The sequence below is a fragment of the Sitophilus oryzae genome, unplaced genomic scaffold (genome assembly GCF_002938485.1).
Source record: "Sitophilus oryzae breed Bouriz unplaced genomic scaffold, Soryzae_2.0 scaffold_1396_pilon_pilon, whole genome shotgun sequence".
NCBI classification, from domain to species: domain Eukaryota; kingdom Metazoa; phylum Arthropoda; class Insecta; order Coleoptera; family Curculionidae; genus Sitophilus; species Sitophilus oryzae.
In genome coordinates, this window is record NW_022146055.1 from 10122055 (window position 1) to 10148822 (window position 26768).

The 26768-nt window shown below is 31.6% G+C and overlaps 1 protein-coding gene across 1 annotated transcript in view; it reads right to left on the minus strand.

The window, feature by feature from the left end:
- LOC115876023 (alpha-tocopherol transfer protein-like) overlaps nt 1-26768 on the minus strand; it is a 38359-nt gene that overhangs the window by 3029 nt on the left and 8562 nt on the right. Inside the window, exons 2-4 of the mRNA XM_030891692.1 lie at nt 8650-8790; nt 2332-2491; nt 711-966 (exon numbers count right to left, since the gene is read on the minus strand). Of these exons, the coding sequence (XP_030747552.1) occupies nt 711-966; nt 2332-2491; nt 8650-8788 (555 nt within the window). The 5' untranslated portion in view covers nt 8789-8790. The remainder of the gene's footprint in view (nt 1-710; nt 967-2331; nt 2492-8649; nt 8791-26768) is intronic.

A 26768-nucleotide genomic window follows, 5' to 3' on the forward strand; every position in this document is an offset into this window, starting at 1 on the left:
AAAAATGATGTTTTGGCTACTAAATTTACGCCCTATTAAATTGTTTCAGCAATTGTAAACATTTGTATTTGTATACAGAAAATTATATTGGGTGCGTCTCAAAAGTGGCTCACCCCTATAATTTTTTTATTTTTTCAGTTAAAAAAATGAGATAGGTAGGTAAACGATGGTAGGTTAGTATATAACATAAATTAGGACTGTGATTGACGTATTCAATTGTTTTCGGTCACTTCCTCTTTCACCGGAAAAGACTACAACTTTTGATATTTAAATGACACCCTCGGTATTTTTTTTATTTTATTCGATAGAAAATAACACTCTGAATAGAATGACATATATGTCAACTTTTGACATTTTCGCATATGATTTATTTGAAATTATAATTTGCGGTTCGTAACGAAAATTTTACTCGGACTGTATGGTATCTATCCTCGTTCCATTTGGAAAAATTGAGATATGATTAAAAATACTATTTGGGCATCTTTGAACCGACCAGGAAAGACACTAAAAACATTAGAGCAAACAATTATATATTTTGACGGGCATTCCAATCTAAATTTATTTTCTTTATCTATGGGTGAGTGTTATAAGATTTATAAGTTTAATATTGGTGCAGTTTGGTGTGTGCAAATTAACTGAGAGTCTGAACGGCCCTTAAGAAACGCAAATTTGTTTTTATATTTTTTGCATAAAATACAAATTAAACTTACTTGTACGCAGACTAAAAACTTTTTGGCCATAGCTGGAGATACTTTGGTAAAATGCGATGTAGTTGCCACGGTCGCGTCGAGGATGTACACGTCACCGGCAACTCCAACTTCTTCAGCAGCTAGTCGAACATCACCAATCATCAGTACTAATTTTGCAACGTCGGCTAGTGGTGGGGTATCTATATCTTTGTCTTTTCCTCTAAGTACTACAACCCTCTTACCATCTGGAGTTAAACCTGGCAACGGCGGAATCGTCCTAAAATATTTCAATGATCTCAAAACGTTTGAATATTTGATTTATTTTGAACTTTATTGCTTTCGATTAGAGTAATAGCCCTGTCAAATTAGAGAAATCGGTGGAAAAAAATCCCACAGTTTTGAAAATGGTTTTAAATGATTTCTCTGGACTTGGGCTGATATATGTCAAAAGTCCCCGAAGATAGACGATGAGCTCGGGGAGAGGGGAATGGTTAAATGTCATTTTTATGATTTTTTAACTTAAATCTTGGAAAATATGACGCCTACGAAAAAATACCCTATACAGAAAATTGAAGCTCAGAAAATTCTCTACAAAATTGGTTGAATGCGTTTTTTCATAGGTCTCACCTTTTAAGAGTTACAGGGTTGACAAAATTAACACTATCTCTCATAATGCATTTTCGCATTTAAAATCCAATTAGTCTAAATTTAACCTTTCGTATTAATAATGGTAATATTAAGGGGTCCTTATGTTACTTTTCGACATTTTGTCTTCCTTTGGAGAGTACTAGTGCACACAGAACTTAACAATAACTGCAAGTTAAAAATTAATGCATGCCTGCTTTACTGTATTTTTTATTATTAGTATTTAGCGCAGCTGCAAATATTGTAGAAAGTATACGAAAACCAAAAATCATGGTTTATGGCCATGGCCATGATTGTTCAGAGTTGAAGATTTCTATCACCGCCTGCAGTAGAGTTTTCTAATGTTAAAGTAGCACGAAACATTTGAGGCATTAGAATTTTAGGTCTGGTTCCCTGAAGTGATTTATGTAAACGCATCACGTCTAAAATTTATAAAATCACAGTATACCTATACTGAAAGTTATACTTAATACTTAAAAAATCATGGATATCGTATTTCTTCAACGCTCTTTAAACGAAAAACGTGCAATGAAACAAAATGTTTGTACGGATTTTGAATATGCCATTTTATTTAGTATCCAAATTTATGAAGGGTATAGTTCGGAAACCATAAGTCCGGGAATAAAAATTTATTGAATCATTTTTATAGAGAATTTTGTCAGCTTTATTTTTATATATAGAGCGTTTTTCGTTAGATGTCATAGTTTCCGAGATTTAAACAAAAAAGTGAAAAAATGACATTTAACTCCTTCCCACGCCTCGAGCTCATCTTCTATCTTCGGGGACTTTTGACACATATCAGCCCAAGTTTAGAAGAATCGTTTAAAATCATTTTCAAAACTGTGGGAATTTTTTCCACCGATGGGCCTTTTTTAACTAGTTTGACTGGGGTATAACACTTGTAATAATTTGCAAATAGAAAAAAAATATAAAAGATAGATGCAAGAATATAACTGAAATATAATTTAAAAGATATCATGATGCAGGGGATTATTACCCGAGTTTAGCAATTCGTTGCAAATCTGGAGATGTGATGTCTCTATTGCTGAAAAATTCTGGGCAGGCGGTCCTCATTGTAAAATACATATCCAATTTTCTTTTGGTTTTCTCTAATGAAAATTTACATCCTCTAAGGAAGGTCATTAATCTTTCTTCATCTAAAATATAAATTAATATTTAGTTATATGAATATTAGCAACTATAATTTCTTAATCAACTCAGTATGTAAAGTCTGCCGAATGAGAGAAGGAACGATTTTTAGATAAAAGTTAATTAGCTATAATTTATTTTCTATTTATCTTTTAAAATTAGCTATCTTTATTTTAAAAATGGTTATTAAAACAAAACTCTTTAAAAGTTGAATTTTCAAATGGATCACCTAATATAGAACCGAGTATAGAACCTGTATAATAACGAAAGAAATTTAAATAAAATTACTATTTGCTTAGAAATTATCATCTTTGCAATTTTTGGAACAGACGTTATTATACATATATTTAAAATTTTGATTGTAAAAGATGTACCTATACAATTATCAACTGATTCCTATTGCTATTATTATTACATCCGATTACTTAATTCATTTACTGATTTTTGGAAACTTTTTAGGACCAACTCAAATAACTTGATTTGGTGATTTATTTTATTTGATATTTTCATTTACCTACCTACGTTAAATACACGAAACTAATTGCTTAAATTAGAGTCAGAAACGTGACTTCTGAGCATTTTATTTTTTGATTCATGTCAATACATGTTTTGGTTAATTTTTAAGAGCGAAATGAACTGATCACGATCAATTTGCAATTTTTTTCGATTATCATTACATTTTGATGTAATAATTTTAATATGACGAGATGGTTTTGGTGACTATTGTCGTAACATCATATTACGTTATATTGGAGAAACTCTGTAGTAAATTAAAAAAAAAGTTAAACACTAACGATACAGTCCTGGTTTTAATAAACATTAATAACGATAACAGAACTAATAACGATATTAAGAAAAAAAATCTGTATTACTCAAGTATACAAATAGATTTTTTTAAATAACCTAATACTTTGTATTGCCTTTGCTGCTATAACTGCCTGTATACGTCCGTTCATACTGTCATTGAGGCTGCATATATCATATTGCGTCATGCTTTCCCATTCTTATTTAAGAACAAAGTGAAGTTCATTTAATAAAGCTGGATTTATAAACTCGGAAGTTGGCGTTCAGTTGAGGTTCAGTTGCAGTTGGATGTTCGCGGCAGTTGAGGTTCAATATTTTTGCATTTATAAACTGTCAGTCTCGGTTGTAGGTTAGGTTTGGAATTGTGAAAATTTCGAACGTTTTTCTTTCGATTTAAAAATACTTCTGGTATTTGTCAAAGTTCAAAGACAGTAATCCACGATTACGCAAAATATAAACATCACATTAACAGAAATAATGAAACAACAATAAGGGTCATTTTCCAATGCATCGGCGTACTGTGCTTTACGTGATCGACAGGCGCTTATTCATTGGCTGTCGCCGAACGTCGCCAGCGGTCACCAACTGCCCGCAACTGCCGACATAAACATTGACCATCTTTGAACTCCACTGAACGTAAAACGAACTGCTAACTTTTCGACCAACTGACTTTATAAATGCGCGCGTTCATTTCATAGCGTTGAACATTTTGAACGGCAACTGAACCTCAACTCCCGAGTTTATAAATCCAGCTTAAAGCTGGTAGCGCCTCGCAACCTCTAACCCTCCTGCCAAGCATTTCCCAAACGTCGAACATGATAGGCAGTTCATAGTAGTATGTAGTTCATAATAATCAGCAAAGGCTGCCTTGTCATATTGAAAAATAACTTCAAAAAGAAATGATAATTGAAAGAATTGCAAATTATTCATGCCAAGTTCATTTCGCTCTTAAAAATCGACCAAGGCATGTATTGACATGATCCAAAAAACAAAATGCTCGGGGACATAGTTCTGACCGTAAAATTTTATTTTAGGAAAATTTACACACGAAATTATTGCACAGGGTGTTTTAGAGTTAGGGAAAGAAAACAATTCCTCGATTAACCCTGTATAATACGCCAAATAAGAAATTAAAGTTGATAGTTCTATAAAGCTTGCTAAAAAAATTATGAAAATAAAGCTAAAAATAATAAAAATATAACACTTTAAATTTGACCAAAAATTTCTCCGTTGCGTTTTTTGCATCTGAGTGTAGAAGCCATCATTTTCTTTTTTCTGACTTTTTTATTCCTAATAATTAGGAATAATTATTGTATTCATGGTTACACGGGACAGCATGTATAATAAATTAAAATCGAGTGAAATGATCGAAAATAGGCGATATTTTCTAACTGACCTCAAAAGTTACACGTGTTATGTAACATTTATTTCTTCAAAGTCAATAGACACTTTAACCTTGAAATATGCGTAAAATTAAATAAGAATCGAAAGAATATTATATGCTACGCTATGGGGTTTATGGATAATTCAGCTTTATACACACGTACCTACATATTATGTTTTAATAATTCTTTCAATTTTATTCCAATACTTTTATTAATGAATATAATAAATAAATATAATAGTTACTTATTTAACATACAATTATAGATACTTAAGTTTTCAGATTAAATAGATTATAATCTGTTAAAAAAAATTTTGGGAATATACACGCAGATGCAAAAAAACGCAACGGATAATTTTTTCGTGAAGTTTAAAGTGTTATTTTTTTTTACTTTTAGCCTTTTAATTGGAAAGGGCCGGAACTGGTTGCAGTGAAGGGAGAAAACATCCCTAAAGGGGCGACCATCACGGTCTTTGTGCCGAGGAGCAAGGGAAAAGACACCACCTACCTGCTAAGCCTTTATCCAGGGTCAGAACTTCAATGTAAGGACATCGAGTTGGCGAGTCATCAACTCGAGGGAGGAGGGTCATGGTCAGGTCCTCACAATAGGAATTAACCTCAAATCCAAGGAGACAATAGAGAAAGAGGGATTATTAGTATCCTCTATTATAGATACGGGACAATACCGGTATCAGGTCTAAGGAGAGATCAAGTTAAAGAGGTGGAGAAAATGGAGACAGATCCTCCAGCTTCCACCTCACGGGTTCCTTAGCCGGAGGCAAGCTCCTCGACTGTGAAGGGCGGCACAGAGGGCCAAACTCCAACCGTGGAAGGGTGTGTACCCTCGGAGGAAGAACTATTGTCTGAGGAAGATGAGAAATACCATGTCCCCTCTACAACAGCGGTGTGATGGGTTATATACTGTGTGATGACTCAAGGAAGGGGGGCACAATAGATATTTAAGGTCGCAGTGATTAACCCCCCCCCCCTCTTACTCATTCTACAATCTACATTCTCTACTTTTAGCCCTGTTTTCATGATTTTTTAGCAAACTGTATATATAAATGTATCTACTTTAATTCATAAACTCAGTTTTTCATAAACTTTAGTATTTGTCTTGTTATACAGGGTTAATTGAAGGGTTGTTTTTCATCTTAACTTTAAAATATCCTGTGCAATAATTTCGCGAGTAAATTTTCTTAAAACATTATTTTTCGATCAGAACCATATATCTCCTGATCATTTTGTTTTTTACTCATGTCACCACATGTCTTGGCTAGTTTAAGGGTGAAATAAACTTGCCACTAACAATTTGCAATTTTTTAAACTATGATTACTTTATGATAATTCTTTTTTAATATCAAGAGGTGGTTTTGGAGACTATTGTGGTAATGTCATATCGACACTTATTCGAACTCGATATGAAAGTTTAAAGTTTTTTATAACGTTAAAAATTTATATAACATTTTTATAAAGTTAAAAATTAACGATATAGTCTTGGGTTTAAAAAATATTAGTAACACTAATAAAACTAAGGATATTAAAAAAAAATAACTAATAACTAAGTGTACAAACAAACAAAAAACTTGAAAAAATACTCTATTACTTTGTATTGCCTCCCCGGGTGCTATAACTGTCTATAGATGTCGGATCATACTGTTAATGAGGCTGCAAATATAATGTGTTATATTTTTCCATTTTTCTTCAAGTACCAAGCGAATATTTATAACATGGCATCAGAAAGTAGTAAGGAGCAATAATTGAAAAAATTGCAAAATCTTCTTCTTCCTACTCTATATTAGGCAGATTGACTATTGATTCTTCACATCATGCCTACAGTTTCAATCGATGGTAAGGTTATCACACCATTTTTTTCTTGGCCTTCCCGTACCTCTTCTTCCCAGTGGTCATTTGTCTCGAGCTGACCTTACTATTCTTCCCTCGTCCATTCGGCTTATATGTTCATTCCATTCGCGTCTTCTGCTCAATACCCATTCATTAATGTTATCCACCTTGCATGTTTGTCTTATGTTAGAATTTTTAGAATTTAGAATGAGTGGGAGGGGGGTTAATCACTTCGACCTCACAGATCCATTGTGTCCCCCTTTCTTGAATCATAACTCATCATACAGTCCCAGGGCTTTGACAAAAGCCAGTATCTGGGACGGTTTTATAGAGGGTAGTTCTCCATCTCCAATATCAGTCGTACCAAAATTCATGGCACGAATGGTTGTCGTCTCGGCGCACTCAGTGATAAGGTGTACTGGTGTTTCACCATCTTCCCCACAGAATCTGCATTCGCCGTTTCTTCTTAGTTTCAATCTACTGAGGTGTTCATTGAGGAGACAGTGTCCTGTTAAAAACCCCGTGACAATCCGAAGATTGTTCTTACTCAGACCCAGGAAGATCTGTGATTTTTTTTGATCATAAGCCCTCAGAAACTTCTTCGAGTGTCTTAGACCATTGCAAGATTTCCATTCCAGGTTGCGGATGGAATCTTCCAAGTTCTTGAGTTCCGCCTTGAGTTGGTTACCACTTGGAAAGCAGAACGGTTCTGGTCCAGTTAGTGGAGTGTTCGCTCCTTTCCTAGCTAGATTATTTGCTTTTTCATTGCCTTCTATCCCTTGGTGAGCAGGCACCCAGTGTAGGAGGACTTTGTTTTCTTTGCCTAATTTATTCAGCTTCTCTATGCATTCTTTGACCAATTTCGAATTGGTCAAAGAATGTCTTATGTTGTCGCTTCGTTCTCTATCTAGCAGCGTTTTACTTGTGATTTTATGGAGGATTTTCATCTCGCCTGTTTTCAAGAATCTTTTTGTTTTTGCTGCATCCGGTCTGGTTTCTGCGGTGTAGGTAATTATGGCTCTGACGACAGCCTTGTATATTCTTGACTTAACCTCGACCCCTATGTATTTATTTTTCCATATGGTATCGTTCAGACATCCAGCCACTCTCGTTGCTTTTGCTGTTTGTTGTCCTACCTCTGTTTCGATATCGCCATAACCGGATAACTCTATACCGAGATATTTAAATTTCATTTGTTGCTGTATTATTGTGTTATCTATGACAATCTTGCATCTGATAGGTATTTTTGATGTTGTCAGGCTCTTTGTTTTGGATGCAGAGATTATCATCTTATAAGATTTTGCTACTAGATTGAAGCGATATACTAGTCTTTGGAGGTCGTCTTCATTTTCTGCGAATAGCACAGTGCCGTAGGAATAACATAGAATTGTCATATTGCGGTTTCCCATTTTGCATCCATTTAAATGGCGCACTTGTTTGATTATTTCGTCCATGATTATATTAAAAAGAAGTGTACTTAATGAATCGCCTTGTCGTATGCCTTTCTCTAAAGGTACTGGTTCAGTAAGATACCCGTGGATATTAGCCTGGATTTTGTCAGCACTGTATATTTTCTATGACTTTAATTAAGTTATGGGATATTTGTCTGTCATAAAGTAAATGTAATCTTCTGATTGAACCCGATCAAATGCTTTCTGCAGGTTTATGAAACACATGTAAGCGCCAAAAATAATAAAATAAACATTGCAAAATGTTTGTGGCATGTTTATTTTGCACTTAAAAACAACTCACAACTCTTCGATTAAGTTATAATAAGTCAAATAGTAAAGTTTAAAATAAACTGAGTTTTTATTAAATTTGATATATGTATTTATAAAAATAAAAATAAAAATAAAAATAAAAAAATATAACATTTTAAGCTTGACCAAAACTTTTTACGTTTTTTTTTTGCATCTGAGTGTAGAATAATTTAGTTTTTATTCAACTTGTCACTTGTGCGATATATGATGCAAAAATTCGTCAAGTTGCCTTAGAAACGAAGATCGATGAGATATTCTGTATACCCTGTATATGAAATGTCGTATATCTGGTCAAAGTATACCTAATAGTTATTCTTTTGCTTAGCAAATTACAATATGTATTTGTTAAAACAACATAAAAAATAATTATTACCCCATGTGTCAGGTAAGTGGGGCTGTTTCAATAACCATTCTTTGATATGCTGTAGATCTGATTCTCTTGTTGAAACGTCTTCGTTGAGGGCTTTCCTGATATGAACCTGCATATCAGGTGACGGCTGAACTAATGTCATATCTGCAAAAAAATAACATTAATTAGATACAGTTATTTTTGAATATTTTATATAAATAATTTTATTTCAAACAATAACATTGAAATCATTACAATACAAAAAGTTTGATAATATAGGTACAATAAATACATTTTATATTTCATTTTAATTTGTGTCTGGAAACTTTAAGTTTTAATGCTAATTTGTAAGAAAATATTTAACAGATAGTTTATTCGATATTCTAAAACAACTTTTAGCTGACATTTTTATTAGTTTTATCAAATATACAACTTTCAAAGTACCTTTCAATAGTTAATAAAAATTAATAAAACACTATAACAATATTTTTTATATAAAATTATTAATAATGACGCCAATGTCTCACTTGATGACTAATAAGAAATTAAAAAGGTACATAAAAACAAAAGAAAAAATTAATCGGTTATTAATTGCATTAAGTAATTTGTGCAAAAAAAAGTCGAAGGAAATAAATAGTAACGGAACTAAAATATAGAATTATACAGGGTGTCCCAGAAATAAGTGCAAGTATTTTAAAGGATGGTAGATCTCGATAAAAGAAACATATTTTCTCTTTGTCGTTTTTCAAATAAGTCGAAAACTGAGTTATTTTACTTTGAAAATTTCCGAAAAAAAGATATTATACCGGGGTGGGTTTCAAACGTGGCTCACCCCCATAACTTTTTTATTTTCTCAGATAAAAAAAAAGATTTGTTATGTTATTGTTTAGTATATGACATAAATTATTGATGTTTCACCGAAAATGACTACAATTTTTGATTTTTAAATGGCATCCTTGGTATATTTGTAATATATTCGATAGAAAATGACACTCTGAATAGAATGACATACCATATGTGCAATTTTGACATTTCCGCATATGGTTTATTTGAAATTGTAACATTCCGTTCAACGACAATTTGACTCGAAACTTGAAATACCAAGTGTGTGGTACCAAATTATGCGTAAAAAATGCTTTTTCTAAATATGCTAATGAGCGACCCTCGTTCTATTTGAAAAAATTTAGTTATTATTCAATCAATCAATCATTTATTTATTTCCATAAAACAATGTACAATTGTATAGGAATAGTCAATAAATTCTTAAAGTTAACACGAGTATATAATACAAAATATACAAAAACAAACACAACAGATCATAAAACAACAATTTGGGCATCTTTTAACCGGCCAGGAAAAGAGACTAAAAATATTAAACGATCAAATCTGTTTTTCCAAGGGTTCTTGATTAAAAATTAGTGTTTTTAATACAGCCTGAGATTGAAAATACTCGAGATTGAAATTTAAAGTACGATTTTTTAAGGGAGAATGTCAAAAGTTGAAATTCATATGTCTTCAGAGTGTCATTTTCTATCGAATAGAGTAAAAAAATACCAAAGGTGCCATTTAAAAATTAGAAGTTGTAGTTTACGGTGAAACAGGAAGTGACCTAAAACAATAGAATACGTCAATCAATCACTCAATAATTTATGTCATATACTAACATACCAAATCTCGTTTTTTTATGCCAACCAAACGAATAAAATCAGGATAGCCGACTATTTCAGTCATTATTGATCGCTCCGCATTTAATAATTATTGATGTTTGTGTTTGTTTATATTTTTGTATCTAAAATTATATTTAATTCTTGTGCTTTATCACCTTTTGCTAAATATACATAAATCCATATTATATTAATTAATAAATAAATATCTATTTTTTTGCGACAATACTAGTTTCATGGAAAATATTTAACCATAATGACTTTAATGTTGCTGACCTAATGACTAATATTGTAAAAGTAATTTATCAATAATTGTTTATTAATAGCTTTATGTAATTTACACGAAAAAAACGTCAAGTGTGAAATAAAAAGTGGAAAAACGAGATATGGAATTATATTAACCTTAGACTTGACGTCACGAAAAGAAAATTTTTAATTAAAATATTGATAAACGTGAGACCTTCGCAATGGCCAAACTCAGCCGCGTCCATAATAAGCTAATAATTTATAGAAATCGATTGAAAAATGGACGCTCCTCAATATGATATCCATCATTAATGCGAATATGGTACTTTAAACTAGTGACTCAATTACGTTATGAGTTGTTACATATTCATATTATGTGCATTTAATAAATTATTCTGTATTTTCGTTGTTACAACAAGTATACTGTTATTACAATTAAATATAGAATAGAAAAAGTTTTACGAAGAAAAGTTTTACTATCTAAACTCTAGACTATAATTTATGATTCGAAAAACAGATGTATAGGAATTATTCCATCTTTATCCTATTTAGTTTTTTTTGTTTTGGTAGACAAACTATACAGGGTGTCCCAGGCTGAGCGTGCATTAGAAGTTTCTAGAGAACCACAGATTAGAACCACAGACTAGATCGGAGATTTTTTGCACATCATTGTTTTACAACGAGATCTATCGATTAAAAATATTTTCAATATGGCGGTACTTCCGGAAATACCGGAAGTTGACAGCAACTTTCTTATTTTAAATGGGTGCCCCCATTTTTTATTATGTACTATACCAACTATATCTAACACTTACCGTTTTTGAGAAAAACATTATTTAAAATTTGTGGACGAAAAAAACTACCTGTCAAGAAAATTTGTATAGCCTAAAAGTCAAATTTAGTGATTACCACAGCCACTGTGACATAAAGAGAAGACATGTGGCTATCTATTTCAAAAATTAACTTGTTGAAATGTTATATAATAATGGCGGTAGCTGTCATGAAAATGAGGGATTAAAAAATTATCATAAATCATTATTTTCAAATGGAAACCCAGTTTTTTTATTCCACTAATATAACGGTTTTTCAATTTGTTGCTTTTTAACTATGCATGTTCCTATACCTAAAATAAATCATTTTTAAGTTATTTAAGATTGAGTTAGAAAACGTATATTTTTCTTGATTTTATCTAGCTTCCTTTGACCTTAAGTGTCAAACAATTTAATCCCATCTGTCAGAAAACGAATTATTTGAATTTCCTATAGTACAAATACTGCCTGCGATTAAGAGTTTAAAAAGTGTATTTATAAAAATATATCTCGTATTTTCGCTCTTTAGTGATATCTTATAGCTGATATTATTAATATTCCGTATGATCGAAAAAAAAACAGCGCAAAGTTGGCTCGAAAATGATGCTGCTTTTTGAACAAAGCGTCAAAATATGACATAGCCAGATCTAGTGTTTTACATCACTTGATGTTTAAAGTCATAGACTACTGGTTAAAATCAAGAAAAATATACGGTTTAAAACTAAATCTTAGGTATAGGAACCTGTATAGTTAAAAAGTAACGAATCGAAAAGCCTTTTCACTAGTGAAATAAAAAAGTGGGTTTCCATTTGAAAAAAAATGATTTATGATAATTTTTTAATCGCTCAATTCTATGACAGCTGCGGCCATTATTATATAATGTAGGCTGTATTCCGTTGCAAAACCAGGCGAACCAGACCGGTAGGTTACGGTAAAGAGCGGTTCCTGAAAAACATCGGTTTGATAGGGAACGGTTTGGTAAATACTGGAAACGTCAAATGTTGACGTTTTCTAAATTTCAATACCTCTATTATAAAATTTACCTTTTATGCATTTTTAATGTACCTATTCTCTGCTTTTACGTTTGCTCCTTCTTTTCAATGGAGTTTAATATTGAAAAGTACTTTATTAATAAACTGTTAAACTCGTTAGACAGCTCAAGTGAAGATTTGTAGGTCCAATATTAAAACAGATCAATAATAAATAAACAAATCTAATCAATATTTATATTTTATTAGCTTACAAAACATTCACGATTACTTGTTGTCTTGTTTTTCATGTTTTCTTTAAATGTTCCTGACTTTAAGAAACAATGGCTGCATGATGAGTTTAAATGGTCCTAAAAAGTCATTCTATTTAGTTGAAATGAAATAATGAAAAGAATAAGAAAGTAAATAATGAAATTTATTTACCTTTACCGCCTACCTCCATTGCTTTGGGATGTTCCACTCGAACTTCCAATATTTGCTTGATTTGTCACATAAATGAAATTTATTGACAAACAAAACTAGAAAAACCAGCCTTCTCGCGCTGGTTAGTTTAGTGACAGTTATAACCGAATTTTTCAGGAACCGTGTTCCGTAATAAGAAAACTTTCAGGAAACCGATTGAAACGGAATATAAAACCATAACCAAGGTAAGCAACGGAATACACCATTAATATTTTAAAAAGATAGCCACATGTTTCCTTTTTATGGCACAGTAGCTGTGGTAATCACTAAATTTGACGTTTAGGCTAGACACATATTTTTGACAAGCAGATTTTTTCAAAAATTTTAAATAATTTTTTCCTCAAAAACGGTTAATGTTAGAGTATTTAATATGGAAATTCATAAAATTTTACAGAGAACTTAAATACATAATAAAAAATGGAGGCACCCATTTAAAATATGAAAGTTGCTGTCAACTTCCGATATTTCCGGAAGTGCCGCCATATTGAAAATATTTTTAATCGATAGATCTCGTTGTAAAACTATCATGTGCAAAAAATCTCCGAGCTAGATGTTATAGTTCTCTAGAAACTTCTAATGCACGCTCAGCCTGGGACACCCTGTATAGAATTACAAAGAAAAGATCGAAAAAATAAACGAACTGCAAATATTTATATTATACCGGAATACTCGGAATATCGGAACCCGGGACATAGGAAATCACATGTAAATTTTGAAAGGATCAAATATTATCTCCCCAAATAATTTTATACAAAAGTTGTATTAGAGTTGTACTTTTGTGTAGAATTTCGTTTCATTTGGAATAGTCACTTAAAAGTTATTTGCAAAAAGCTTACCTTCTAATTAGTAAAATTTATAATACGGTCCAGAGAAAGCTACAATTAAAATACCGGTAGCAAAAAATGTGATTGTGTCATTGTTAAATTAGATGTCACATTTTGTTTACAAAAATTTGAAGTTACCAAACAGAGTAATTTTGTATATAATAATTATAAGTTTCGCAGCTTCTGAAAAAGATACGATGGTTAAACGGCATTTTGCTGGAAATTCCCGCGGTATTAGATATGTTCGCAGTTCAGTTTTCGGAAAACCTATACCGAATATGTCAACAGTTAAAAAAAAACATTATTGCAAATTCCTTTTATAGGCCAATCAAATTAAAGGGTTCACTTGGAAAAAAGTGTTGGAAAGCTAATTATGGTCTTGATTTGTTTCCACGCCACCTATGAGGTAGTGTATTTAACGCGTTTTTTTTTCAACGTGGTTTCTCCAGTAGGCCTATTCCACATGTCTATTGTGATTCTGTTTAATTGAAAACTATTGCAGAATAAAATATATTAGTAAGGATTCGAAATTATAAAAGCGATGAAAATAAAAAAAAAATGAAATTTACTAGTCTGATTCATAACCTTCAAATATTTCCTCTTGTTGTTCTTCTTGATCTTAGTCTTGTTCGTTTTCTTCATCCTGGATGTAAGTAAATTGCGTCAATAGTGATGTATCGCATGTTTCTTCGCTAGTATAAAACGAATCCTCTTCTATTGGTGCTTCAACATTAGAACATGACCTGCCTTGACAATTTGTACCGTTTACCGTCCTTGAAAATTTGTACATGCCAGAGAACAAAACAGTCCAACAGCCAGAATTACTGTCGTATTTGATGGCTATGATGATTACACGAGAAATAATAAAGCTGCAGAACGACGTTGTCAAACTTTAGCAACGTCTTCATCTTGCGATGTTCTATTTGATGAACTTATGACAGTTCCTACCAGTCAACAGAAATTTCTTGCAAATGCTCACAACAAATCTTGGTTCATTTCAATGTTAAAAGATAAGTTCACTGCTGAAAATATATTGGTTAAACAGGCTAATAACGATGCAGATGTATTGATTGTTGAAACAGCTATAGAGCAATTTAGTTTGACAAATACAACTATTGTTGTTGATGAAGATGCAGGCTTACTCGTACTACTCACTGCCCGAACTCCAGCTGAAAAAAAACTATTTTCTTCTTAAAACCAGGAAAAGAAAAAGTTTATCTACTTTTGCAAAGAGTCAAAATGGTGTACTATTTTTACACGCAATAACTGGCTGTGATACGATGCTTGTATTTTACAGGAGGGGTAAAACAACAGTTTTTAAAATGTTTGAAAAACGCTTTCTTCGCGAGCTCCGAAAAAAACCACCTGCTAGATAAGTATCGATATGCATGTTTCGTTAAAAACACTCGAAATAAAAACCAGGTGCAATTAGCTTGTCTTCCTCCAACCTTAGTTGCTGCTCATCAAAATCTTTTCCGGGTATATTACCAAGTTCAAGTGTGGCTTGGTTATCAGCTAAACCCAAAAGACTGGCGTTGGAAGTTGGTCGACAATACATTAGAACCTTAGATTAGAACCAATTCAGATTTTACTCCCACCTGCGCTCGAAAAACTGCTAAACACAGGGATGCAGTGCTAAATGTAGTTGTAAAAAAGTTGGACTGTTTTGTTCTCTGGCATGTACAAATTGTCAAGGCCGGTCATGTTCTAATGTTGAATCACCAATAGTAGAGGATTCGTTTGATACCAACGAAGAAACATGCGATACATCACTATTCACGCAATTTACTTACATCCAGAATGAAGAAAACGAACAAGACGAAGATCAAAAAGAACAACATGAAGAAGTATTTGAAGGTTATGAATCAGACTAGTAAATTACTCTTTTTTTATTTCCATCGCTTTTATAATTTCCAATCCTTACTAATATTTTTTTTATTCTGCAATAGTTTTCAATTAAACAGAATCACAATAGACATGTGGAATAGGCCTACTGGGAAAACAACGTTAAAAAACGCGTTAAGGACACTACCTCGTAGGTGGCGTGGAAACGTGTGCATATTATGGCAATTACAACTATTTGACTCGTTATATCTCAGAAACAGTGACTCTAAGGAAAAAAAGTATTGTTACATTTTTGATAGAGAATTTTATGATCTATAATTTTTCTCTGTGGTAATTTTATTATAAAACTTACAGAATGAGTAGGAAGAGGCAGCTCACAATAGAACGGAATGGAGAAGAATTGTAAAGTCAGTTAAGAGCGACAACCAAAAAGTAGAGAGGCAACAAAGCAATGAGATTTTTGAATGTCTGGAGTGCGGTAGACAGATAACATCACGTATCGGGTTTTTCAGTTACAGAAAAGCTCATGAAAGAAAACGCCTTGCGTGACCATCTTCTGATGCGTGTCAAGTACTCGTCAGCGAGTAATGGTGGTATGATATAAAACTTACCGTTTTGCCGAAAATCGCGAACAAATTTTTTTTTGAAATTTTTGACCTTTGACCTCGCATAAATTCTTTTGCGGGTACCGGAATGATGCGGAATTTTAAAATATTATTTTTAATTATGTTTTAAACAATTATATGCATTTTCAGCTTTAAACAATTATATGCATAAATTTATGTACAGGGTGGGTCAAATTCGACGCTTTTAAATGGAAACACCCTTTTCTATAGGAGATAGACAAAAACTAATATCGATGTCTGGAGCTCAATTTTTGTCAAAAACATGATGGTGAAAACCGCATATCGATATCTGTTACCGTTTCAGAGTTACGGGATGTTTTCAAAAATATGCATTTTTAACAAATCGCTGTAACTTTTTTTTATGGAAAATTTTGTATTTTTATGAAAACATCTCCAAAGCACCTTTTTACGTAGAATTTAATGGTTTAAGTATAATTTTTTTAAAATTAATTATTGAAGAATTATCAACAGAAAATTTGATTTTTTATATAGGCCACTCTGTATATTTTTAATTTATTGAAAAGAATTTAAATTACCCTTCCAAAAATATAACACACTTGATATTAATAATAATTATCTAAGAGTTATCAACAGAAAATTTGATTTTTTATATGGGACACTCTGTATATTTTTAATTTATTGAAAAGAATTTAAAATTGCCTTTCCAAAAATATAACACACTTGATATTTTGCTCGATTCCTCTTCGAGATATAGAGTATATAAAAATTCGCCCGCTTTAAATAAGTAGACTTTGAACGGCACCGGCTGTAATGCAAAAAAATTCTAGCTGTGAGTATCAATTAAAACGAAAATAATATTTGTTATGAGAGATGCAGAATTTTATAACAATTTAAAATATATTTAACCAACATCAAGACATTTAAACTATATTTAATAACGATAAAAATAAATACCAAACCAAGACATGAGATTTTGCTACAGGTGTTCGGCAGATTGACCGTTTTCTGTTATGGACAGACGGGGCAGTTTTTGAACATTTCTCGCGGAATTCATTAACTCGATGGGGGTGAAAGATACTCTCTCATAACTGCTAAGTATTTCTAATTCTAGTCTAGATTATACAATATATCCATAGGATTAGATCCATGGGCACTAAGTCAGGCGGCCTCGACGGCCAACGGCTCGGATCTTGATTGAATAGCTACAATTATTCTTGAAATTGTCTTCAAAAATTTGCTGATAACTTTAGCGTTCAGACGCGGTGCGTTGTCTTGCTGGAAAAATATGTTTTCGAGTTCCATTTTAAGTGCATTATCATCAATAAGGGGTCCAAAGCCTACTAGTTAAAAGCGGCGAACTTTTTAAAAATTCTGTATTTCGAAGGGGATTATAACAAAATATCAAGTGTGCTATATTTTTGGAAAGGTAATTTTAAATTTTTTTCAATAAATTAAAAATATACAGAGTGTCCCATATAAAAAATCAAATTTTCTCTTGATAATTCTTAAATTATTAATTTTAAAAAAATTATACTTAAACCATTAAATTCTATGTAAAAAGGTGCTTTGGAAATGTTTTCATAGAAATACAAAATTTTCCATAGGAAAAAAGTTACAGCGATTTGTTAAAAATGCACATTTTTGAAAAACACCCCGTAACTCCGAAACGGTAACAGATATTGATGTGCGGTTTTCACCATCATGTTTTTGATAAAAATTGAGCTCCAGACACCGATACTAGTTTTCGTCTATCTCCTATAGAAAAGGGTGTTTCCATTTAAAAGCGCCTTTTACCCACCCTGTACCTTCGAATGTCTAAATTGACCGGACTATAAACATAAATTATATCCGTAATTTACTATTAAACAATCAATACTCTATACTAAAGAAATCAGCTAAGGAACTAAACCAATATTATTTATTTACTATAGATAAGATGATCCAAAAAGTCAATGCTTAAGCGGCTTTGCATGATGCACTCAATCATAAAACTCAGTGATCATCCGATGTATTATAAAATTCTGGCTGATCTAAAATATTTGCAGATTTAACAAAAAGGACAAGGTTTGTTAATTAAAAACATTCGATATTTCGTCAATGAAGAAATGTATAAAATGTGTCAAGCCTTAGGACAATTAAACATAAATAATTTATGATTCAAATTAGGTATTATAGGATCGATCAGTTTTGGAGAAATAGATAGTTTTTTGTATTATTTTTATATACTTTCTATCGTATAATTTGTCTTGTGAATTTAATATTCACCATATTTACCTTTTTTAAGTTTGATATTTGAATTTTATTTATGTATTAGTGACAAGTTGTTCTCAATTCATTTCAGACTCTATAGGTTTAAGACAAGAGCACGATGTTTTTTTAATTCCATATAGTATACAACCAATCCTATCAGAAGAAATGAAAAAAAAATTGAAAACTCAACAAACTTTTTGAAATAAAGATCGCTGTAGGGAGTGTCATCGACCGTCATTTCCAAGCCAACTGGACGTAGTTTTTTTTATCATACGGACCTATAATAAAAATGACATCTAACTATAAGAACAACTTTTATTACATATGCGTATGTTAAATCGTAGACTGTCATTAGATAGTAAGGAGTAAAATTTAGCCACTCACAATACCTACAAATAACAAGCTTTTAAAGAAATATATAGTTAAAAAATACACCTGTATATAAAAGCATCAACAGAATTCCACCCAGAATTACAAAAATGATATCAAAATAACCAAGAAGGAAGATCAAAATTATAGATAAAAGAATATCATAGGTCACTCCAAACTAATCGCAGTTACTTTGTAGAGTAGTCTTAGAAGCTTAAACAATAAATATATTACCTCGAAAGAAAATATTCTAAAGAAATAATAAGAATAAGAGTAGAAAAAAAATACAATTAGGTATAACTAAAATGTTTAGATAAACACAAAAGCTATTATAATTTTTAACGATAATGAATCTTTAGAAATCTGTAGACATTCATATGGTTGTATTGCAGAATATGTTTACAATAGCTTAAAATATTGAGTTATAATAAGCATGTAATGTGATATACCTATATAGTTTTTGTTTTGTTTTATAAATTTTCCTGTTAAATAATATATGACACCTTTATATAATAATTAAAACATGGCGCGGTGTAACAAAAACAATAATATAAAAAAAATAATTTCTTTGAAATTATTATATTGATGTCTAGCTTATAGGTCCGAGTAAAGTACTAAAAATATTACTTAGATATTTTTAATTAGGTCTAAGTAATATAAAAAATACACATTAAAGTTTGTCTAATAACAAGGAAGTGAAAATATATTAACAAAATTAATATTTATATAAACATATTTTTTGTAAAGTATACCGGGTGCGTCTCAAAAGTGGCTCACCCCTATAACTTTTTTTTCAGATAAAAAACCAGATTTGGTATGTTAATATATGAATAAATTAGGATTGATTAATGTATTCAATTATTGTTTTTGGTCACTTCCTGTTTTACCGGAAATGACTACAACTTTTGATTTTTAAATAGCACTTTATTCGATAGAAAATGATCTTCTGAATAGAATGTCAGAAGTCAAATTTGGACATTCCCGCTTAATAAAAAGCGTATTTTAAAATTCAATCTAGAATGCCATGGCTATGTTAAAAACACTAATTCTTAATCAAGGAGCCTTGGAAAAACAGATTTGATCGTCTAATGGTTTTAGTGTCTTGTCCTGGCTAGTTAGAAAATGCTCAAATCATATTTTTAATCATATCTCAATTTTTTCAAATGGAACGAAGGTGGCTCATTAGCATATTTGGAAAAAGAACCCAGACAGCACAGTGACATTTTAAAGACATCTATAAAACAACTTGTTTCAACATTACTGACATCTCAAAGACGTCTATTTTTGCCTTTAGATGTATTAAAGGCATCTTACCAACGTCTGATGTTAAAAAACCCAACATCTTTAAGACGTCTTGAGTACTATATCTTTAAGATATATTTTAACAATGTACTTAAGATGTCTTTTAATATGAATGAAAGTGGGAGACAATGGTGAATTATAAAATAAAACATATTCTTGGACTGGCATTGTCTTTAATTTTTAAACTAAGCATGTTTCTCTCAGATGATACACTGACCAATATGAAGTGAACAGTTAACATTTTATAATAGTGATATATCTGACCGAAATGTTATGTATGGGTATTTTCTTCTTGGACAACCACTGGAGGGACATCTTCAGATGTGTTATCATGCGCATCTAAAATATGAATCATAGAAATAAGATAATTGTTCAAATATATCAAACAACCTAAATGTTTTAAACTTACCTGGCTTACCTACAATATCAACTTTAACTTCTTTGATCAGCTTTAATGATGAAATTTTGGTAAATTGTCTGATGAAACTTTATATCACGTCCCTTTGCCAAACGGTTTTGCGCGCCTTTTTACAACTTACAACAACGACAAGAACAAACATTTTCTGCGAGGTTCTTCTTCTTGTTTTATGATGGCTCTGCTATAAGGCAACTTTCAGAGATTTTCGATCACATAACCTCACATCAACATCAACCACAACCACAGAAGATAACTGTCACGCCTGTCAATCGTCATATTTGCGGATAATGTTTTTTATTTCTGTTAAGATTAGTTATTTCTGTCATATTATACCAGATTATACTATGATTATACTCTCCTTTTTTATGATTATCGCCTACTCTAGAAAAAAAAACGAGATAAATAGAAAAAATTAAATTTAAAATTTCTAATCATTTCTAATGTCATTTTAGAGACGTCCTAAAGATGTTTTATTTCGTCATCTTATGAATATCTTTAAAATGATGTCCAAAAGTTATCTTATTTTAGTCTTTAGGCGTTAAGATCTAATTAAGATATAAAAAAGATGTCTTTAAGATATTATGTGCTGTCTGAGAACGAATTTTTTACGAATAATTTGATACCACACACTTGGTATTTCGGGTCAAATTTTTGTTACGAACCGAAAAAGTTATAATATCAAATAAACCATAAGCGAAAATGTCAAGAGTTGACATATGATATGTCAACAATAAAGTAAAAAAATACAGAGGGTGCCATTTAAAAATCAAAAATTGTAGTCATTTGCGGTGAAACTAAGGCCCTGTTCCTAGAATCCCTGACTAGTCAGCGCGTTTCTTATTGGTTGAAATGTGTAGAAACCAGACTAAGAATCAGGTTTCTACGCATTTCAACCAATGAGAAACGTGATGACTAGTTAGAGATTCTTCTGGGAACAGACCTGTCTGAAAGAAGTGACCAAAAACAATTGATTACGTCAATCAATCCTAATTTATGTCATATACTAACATACCAAATCTCGTTTTTTTAACAGAAAAAATAAAAAAATTATAGGGGTGAGCCACTTTTGAGACGCACCCGGTATTTTCTTAATATGTAAATATGTAAACAATAAATGTGTATTAGCAAAGATGCGAATGGTTTTCATCTGACAATGAACCGAGCAAGGTGCGAATAACCTTCAGCATACCCGCCAGACAATGTTTATACAGAGTGTATATTTTTATTACGAACATAGACTTTGTATTTTTTGAAAATGCAAATATGACCCGTATACCGGGTGGGTCTCAAAAGTGGCTCACATCTATAACTTTTTAATTTTTTCAGATAAAAAAACGAGATTTGGTTGTTAGTATATTACATAAATTAGGATTGATGGACGTATTCAATTATTATCCGTCACTTCCTGTTTCACCGGAAATGACTACAACTTTTGATTTTTAAATGCCACCCTCGCACCTCATAGAAAATGACACTCTGAATATAATGATATATCATACTTCAACTTTTGACATTTTCGCTTAAAACAAAATTGTATTTTAAATTTCAATCTAGAGTGTTATGGCTGTGTTAAAAACACGAATTTTTTTTTTGATCGTCTAATGTTTTTAGTGTCTTATCCTGGCCGGTTAAAAGATGCCCAAATCGCATTTTTAATCATATCTTAATTCTTTTAAATGAAACGAGGCTGGCTCGTTAGCATAGTTGGTATTTCGAGTCAAATTGTCGTTATGAATCGCATGATGCAATTTCAGATAAACCATATTCGAAAATGTGAAAAGTTGACATAATATGATATGTCATTCCATTCAGAGTGTCATTTTCTATAGAATAAAGTAACAAAATACCGAAGGTACCATTTAAAAATCAAAAGTTTGAGTTATTTCCGGTGAAACAGGAAGTGACCGAAAACAATTGAATACGTCAATCAATCCTAATTTATGTCATATACTAAAATATCAAATCTCGATTTGTTATCTGAAAAAATAAAAAAAGTTATAGGGGTGAGCCACTTTTGAGACGCATCCGTGTATATTCTAAAAGCGTTATTTGTATGCAGATATGAAATTAAATTAGAAATTAAAATTAAAGAAAATATTATCTTGTAAAAAAATTGTATAGTATTTACCCAAATTTTAATGTACCTGCTTATATTGTATTAATTGTACATTGTACCTTTAATCTCTGCTTATAAATAATTTTCAATAAAAGTAAAATAATTTTATACTATCAATTATTTAAAGATTGCTCAAAAATCAGGAAGAAATATCAATTATTTGTTCGCCTAGAAAAACAGATAGTGCTGAAGGCATTTCGCAATATTGATAATTGGTTTCTTATTTTCTTATATTTCTTGTATCATTTCAATGAACACGCATACACCTCTATAATCAGCCCATTCGAACAGCATGAAATACGCATTACAAAATTGCTTTTTGTATATTTTGCCTCGTAAACTTAATTACTTTGGGTTAAATTTCAAACCGAGATTCACTTTTTCTCCGATGACTCATAGATTTGTAGCCGTACCTTACATAACCACTATAACCACTGATTTTTAACATATTTGGTACATTGAATGGAAATAGAAAGGGTTACTATTAAACTAAGACGGTTAAATACTATTTGAACGAATATTAAATCTGGAGACTGTATTTTAATAATAAATCAATAAAATAACGCTTTATTGTGCAAAAAGACAAAATAGCATCATCGAGAAAGCATTTACAAAACAAACAAAAGCCCACAAAATATACAAATGATAAAAAATATAAAATACAAATCATACAATTCGAAAAATATTTAAGTCATTAAAATTACAAATAGAACATACATGAACAATTATTGGGGAACACAAAAAAGGCATAGGTATCAATAAAATTTTACAATAGGAAAATTAATTGTAAAAGGATATAATTTTAAGAGTAAACTCGACTTTTGATCAGTGTGTAAATGATCAAAATTTTAAAATTCAAAATTGTTCATGATTAAACAACAACAAAAAAAAGTCGTTTCCCGCATATAGGGCTCTCTTCAGTAAGTATGATTTCAGAGCTTTGCGAAATGCGGAAAAGAATGAAAGCGACTTGATATTCAAAGGCAGATGATTGTACATTTTTTTGGCATTGTACAGTATTGAGCCTTTAACTAGGTCTGAGCTCGGGGTTGACAGATAAAGATCGTGCTCCGCATTCCTAAGTGGATAGTTTAGTGGATTAAGCAAACGGATTCAAAAATGAATAAAGAAGGAAAAGTCAGTATTTTGAAATTTTTAAAGAAATTCTGACAGTGAGTTCTACTGTTCAGTCCCAATAAATATCGAACTGCCTTCTTTTGAAGTTTGAAAATGCGATCACATTTTGTTGCGCAGCACAAAGGGAAGGGCATAACGAAGATGTGACTCAAAAAGGGCATAATAGGCTATTCTAGAGGTTGATAAGTTAAGTTCCTTAGAAACTGATCTTAGCGCAAAACAGGCAGCGCTTAGTTTCTTTGATAAAGCTTCGATGTGCATGTCCCATTTTAACGAGTTGCCTACAACAAGTCCTATAAGAATTTCACAGAGTCCACGACGTCAATAGTGGTACTATTAAGTACAAAAGGTTGTATGGGACTTTTATATATGACAAAACTTCAGTTTTTGATAGGTTGAGGCATAGGAGATTAAAATCGCACCAAGATTTAAGGGTGTAAGTCACTGGATATAGTATTATATAGTACCGTAACATCTGGGCCGCTCCAAGTGAAACTAGTATCAAAGAGGCAGATTTTACCGCTAATGTCTAGATTTGCAATGTCGTTGATAAACACCAGAAACAAAATAGAGCCAAGTACTGAACCCTGAGGGACACCACATTCTATAGGCTTACAAGAAGACATAGACGTATTAATCCACACAAGCTGCCTTCTGTTGCCAAGATATGATTTAAGCCATTCCAGCGGCCCTCCCCTGAATCCTTAGTATTGCAATTTGTTAATTAAGATATTATGATTTACATAGTCGAAAGCCTTAGAGAAATCACAGAAAATTGTAGCTGTAGAGTGGTGGTTAATCAGGCTAAAATACATTATTAAAAAGGTCGAACATAACATCATTTCTGCAACTGTTACTTAGAAATCCAAATTGATGGGTAGTAAGTACGTACTTTATATTTAAGGAGAAAATATAAAAGCCTTTTTTTCTAACCAATCTTTCAATGATCTTAGATAATGTGGGCAGGACTGCAAGCTTGATCTTTATTTCCTCCTTTATGCAGAGGAATAATTTAATGTTGTCTTAAGCTAGTTTGGAAAAAATCCTTTTTGGAGTGACTCGTTAATTAAAGTAGTAAGAGCATTTTGAGAGTAAGCTCATCAGTCCCAGATGAGGATTTAGTAAATTAAAATAAAAAAATATATGTTAAACATACATATATCACGAGATTTTTTGAGAGGAGGTGGAAAAGCTTCTAAAGATGCCAGAGGTATCAGTTGTCTTGCTGGTTATGTCAGACTTTTACTGACTAAAAACCATCTCAGAGCATCAGCTACCAGTACTATTCGCTCTTAGTAATCACTAAAATTAGATTTTCTTATATAGATCGATACATTTAAAAAAAAATCAAATGTGTTCAGGGTCAACTTGACATTTTTTTTAGTAGAGCTACCACCTGAATCCCCTTCTAGCAAGGGTTCTAACATTGGTTAAGAAAGTCTATCCATTTCAAGCGAAAAAGGGAAAAATATAAAGTGGATTTCTTCCAAATTCTACCTCTAAAATTAACAATTGAAAACTTTTATCTTAAAATATATCGGAAACTCTTCGTTTTCCAGACAAAGCTTAAATTAGACGATTGAGAAGCTTCAATAGTTCCGTTTAATGAGGTGTAAATCCTCATTTCACTATTTATCGTTTTCGAGGTATTTGTATTTTATTTTGTCGATTGATTGAAGGAAAAAAATTTTCCGACTGAGCTGTCATTTGAATAGAAAGAGAAAAGTTCAAAGGAGATAAATGAAAAATCGATTTTTATTAAAATTCCTATTCCTAAATTTGATTTTTCTAATAGTTGTTTTGCTATTTACCCCGTTTTTAAGATATTGTTTCTATATTTATGTATAAATACATTAAAAAATACAGGGTGTCCCAATATTCCGTGGATATAGAACTAGGTACTACGTATTTTTGGAATCAAAATAAGTTCATTTGACTCAATATACCTCTGTACAAAAGTGCTTCGTTTAGGTTACCGCTAGAGGGTATCAGACAGAAAAAAGCAGATATTTTAAGAACCGTTCAAGCATTTTATAAAATGAAAAAAGAAACCTTTGATGTGCTAGCTAGAAAAGCCTCAATCAATGATACAAAACGTATATTAAAGTCCAAATAGTCCTTCATTTTTACTAAATTCGAGTAACGTGTTAATAGGACGTGGCGAAGAGTAGAACCAGATCTATTTTTGAAGCAGTGGCATGGCATGCTACAAAGACAAATGACACGTTTCTGACAGCGCTACTTCAGCGTGCGCTGACACACTTATTGTCGTTCGTTCAATTCGACGTAACTTGCTAGATGCATGTTACATACTTGCCATATTGCAGATGATAGAATTCCACACAAAATGCTACGATATCAACCTCCAGGAAGGAGAAGTATTGGACGACCACTATAGACATGGTGAAGCCGAACAGGTTTTTAAACCTAAACCGAAAAAGGATACGACGACGACGATATTTTATTGTATTTTACAAATTTAACAAAGCAAAAGTTTTCTATACTCTCCTAGAACTAAGCCAGCTGGTCATAGTGACATTGAAATTCTAATAAACCAAAAATGTAATAATTAATTTTATCGGTTTCTGATGTAGTGAAATATTTTCTCCCGTATTAGATAGTATAACACCCTGTATAGTAAGAAGCGTACTGAGATTCTAATAAGCTTTTTGATATCTTCTACTTTCATTTGAATTTCTGAACGATGATTCATGAGTTAATGTTTTCGCGTTATTTAATCATAATTATTACGGTCCAATTATCGTGCTAGTAAAGTAAAAGTATCGTTCACAGGTCTGACAAGGAGGAAAAAGTTCAGGTAAAGAAAAACCGTTCATGGACACAGCTGATTTGTGCAATTGGATTAGCGTGTCAGGAGATTTATTATTAAAGAAGTATTTGTCTAATAATTTTCGATAAATTTTGTAAATAAATACTAAATAATTTAAAAAACTGTGATGTTAAAAAATAGTCAATTATACATACAGTATGTCCCCGGATTGTCTTTAGAAGAGGAAAAACTTTTTTGTTATTGACATTTTGAGAAAAAAATATGGAAAAAAATAAAAGGCGTTTCTATGGTAATACAGTTTTTCGATTTCATTCTTTGATAGATTGTTATTGAT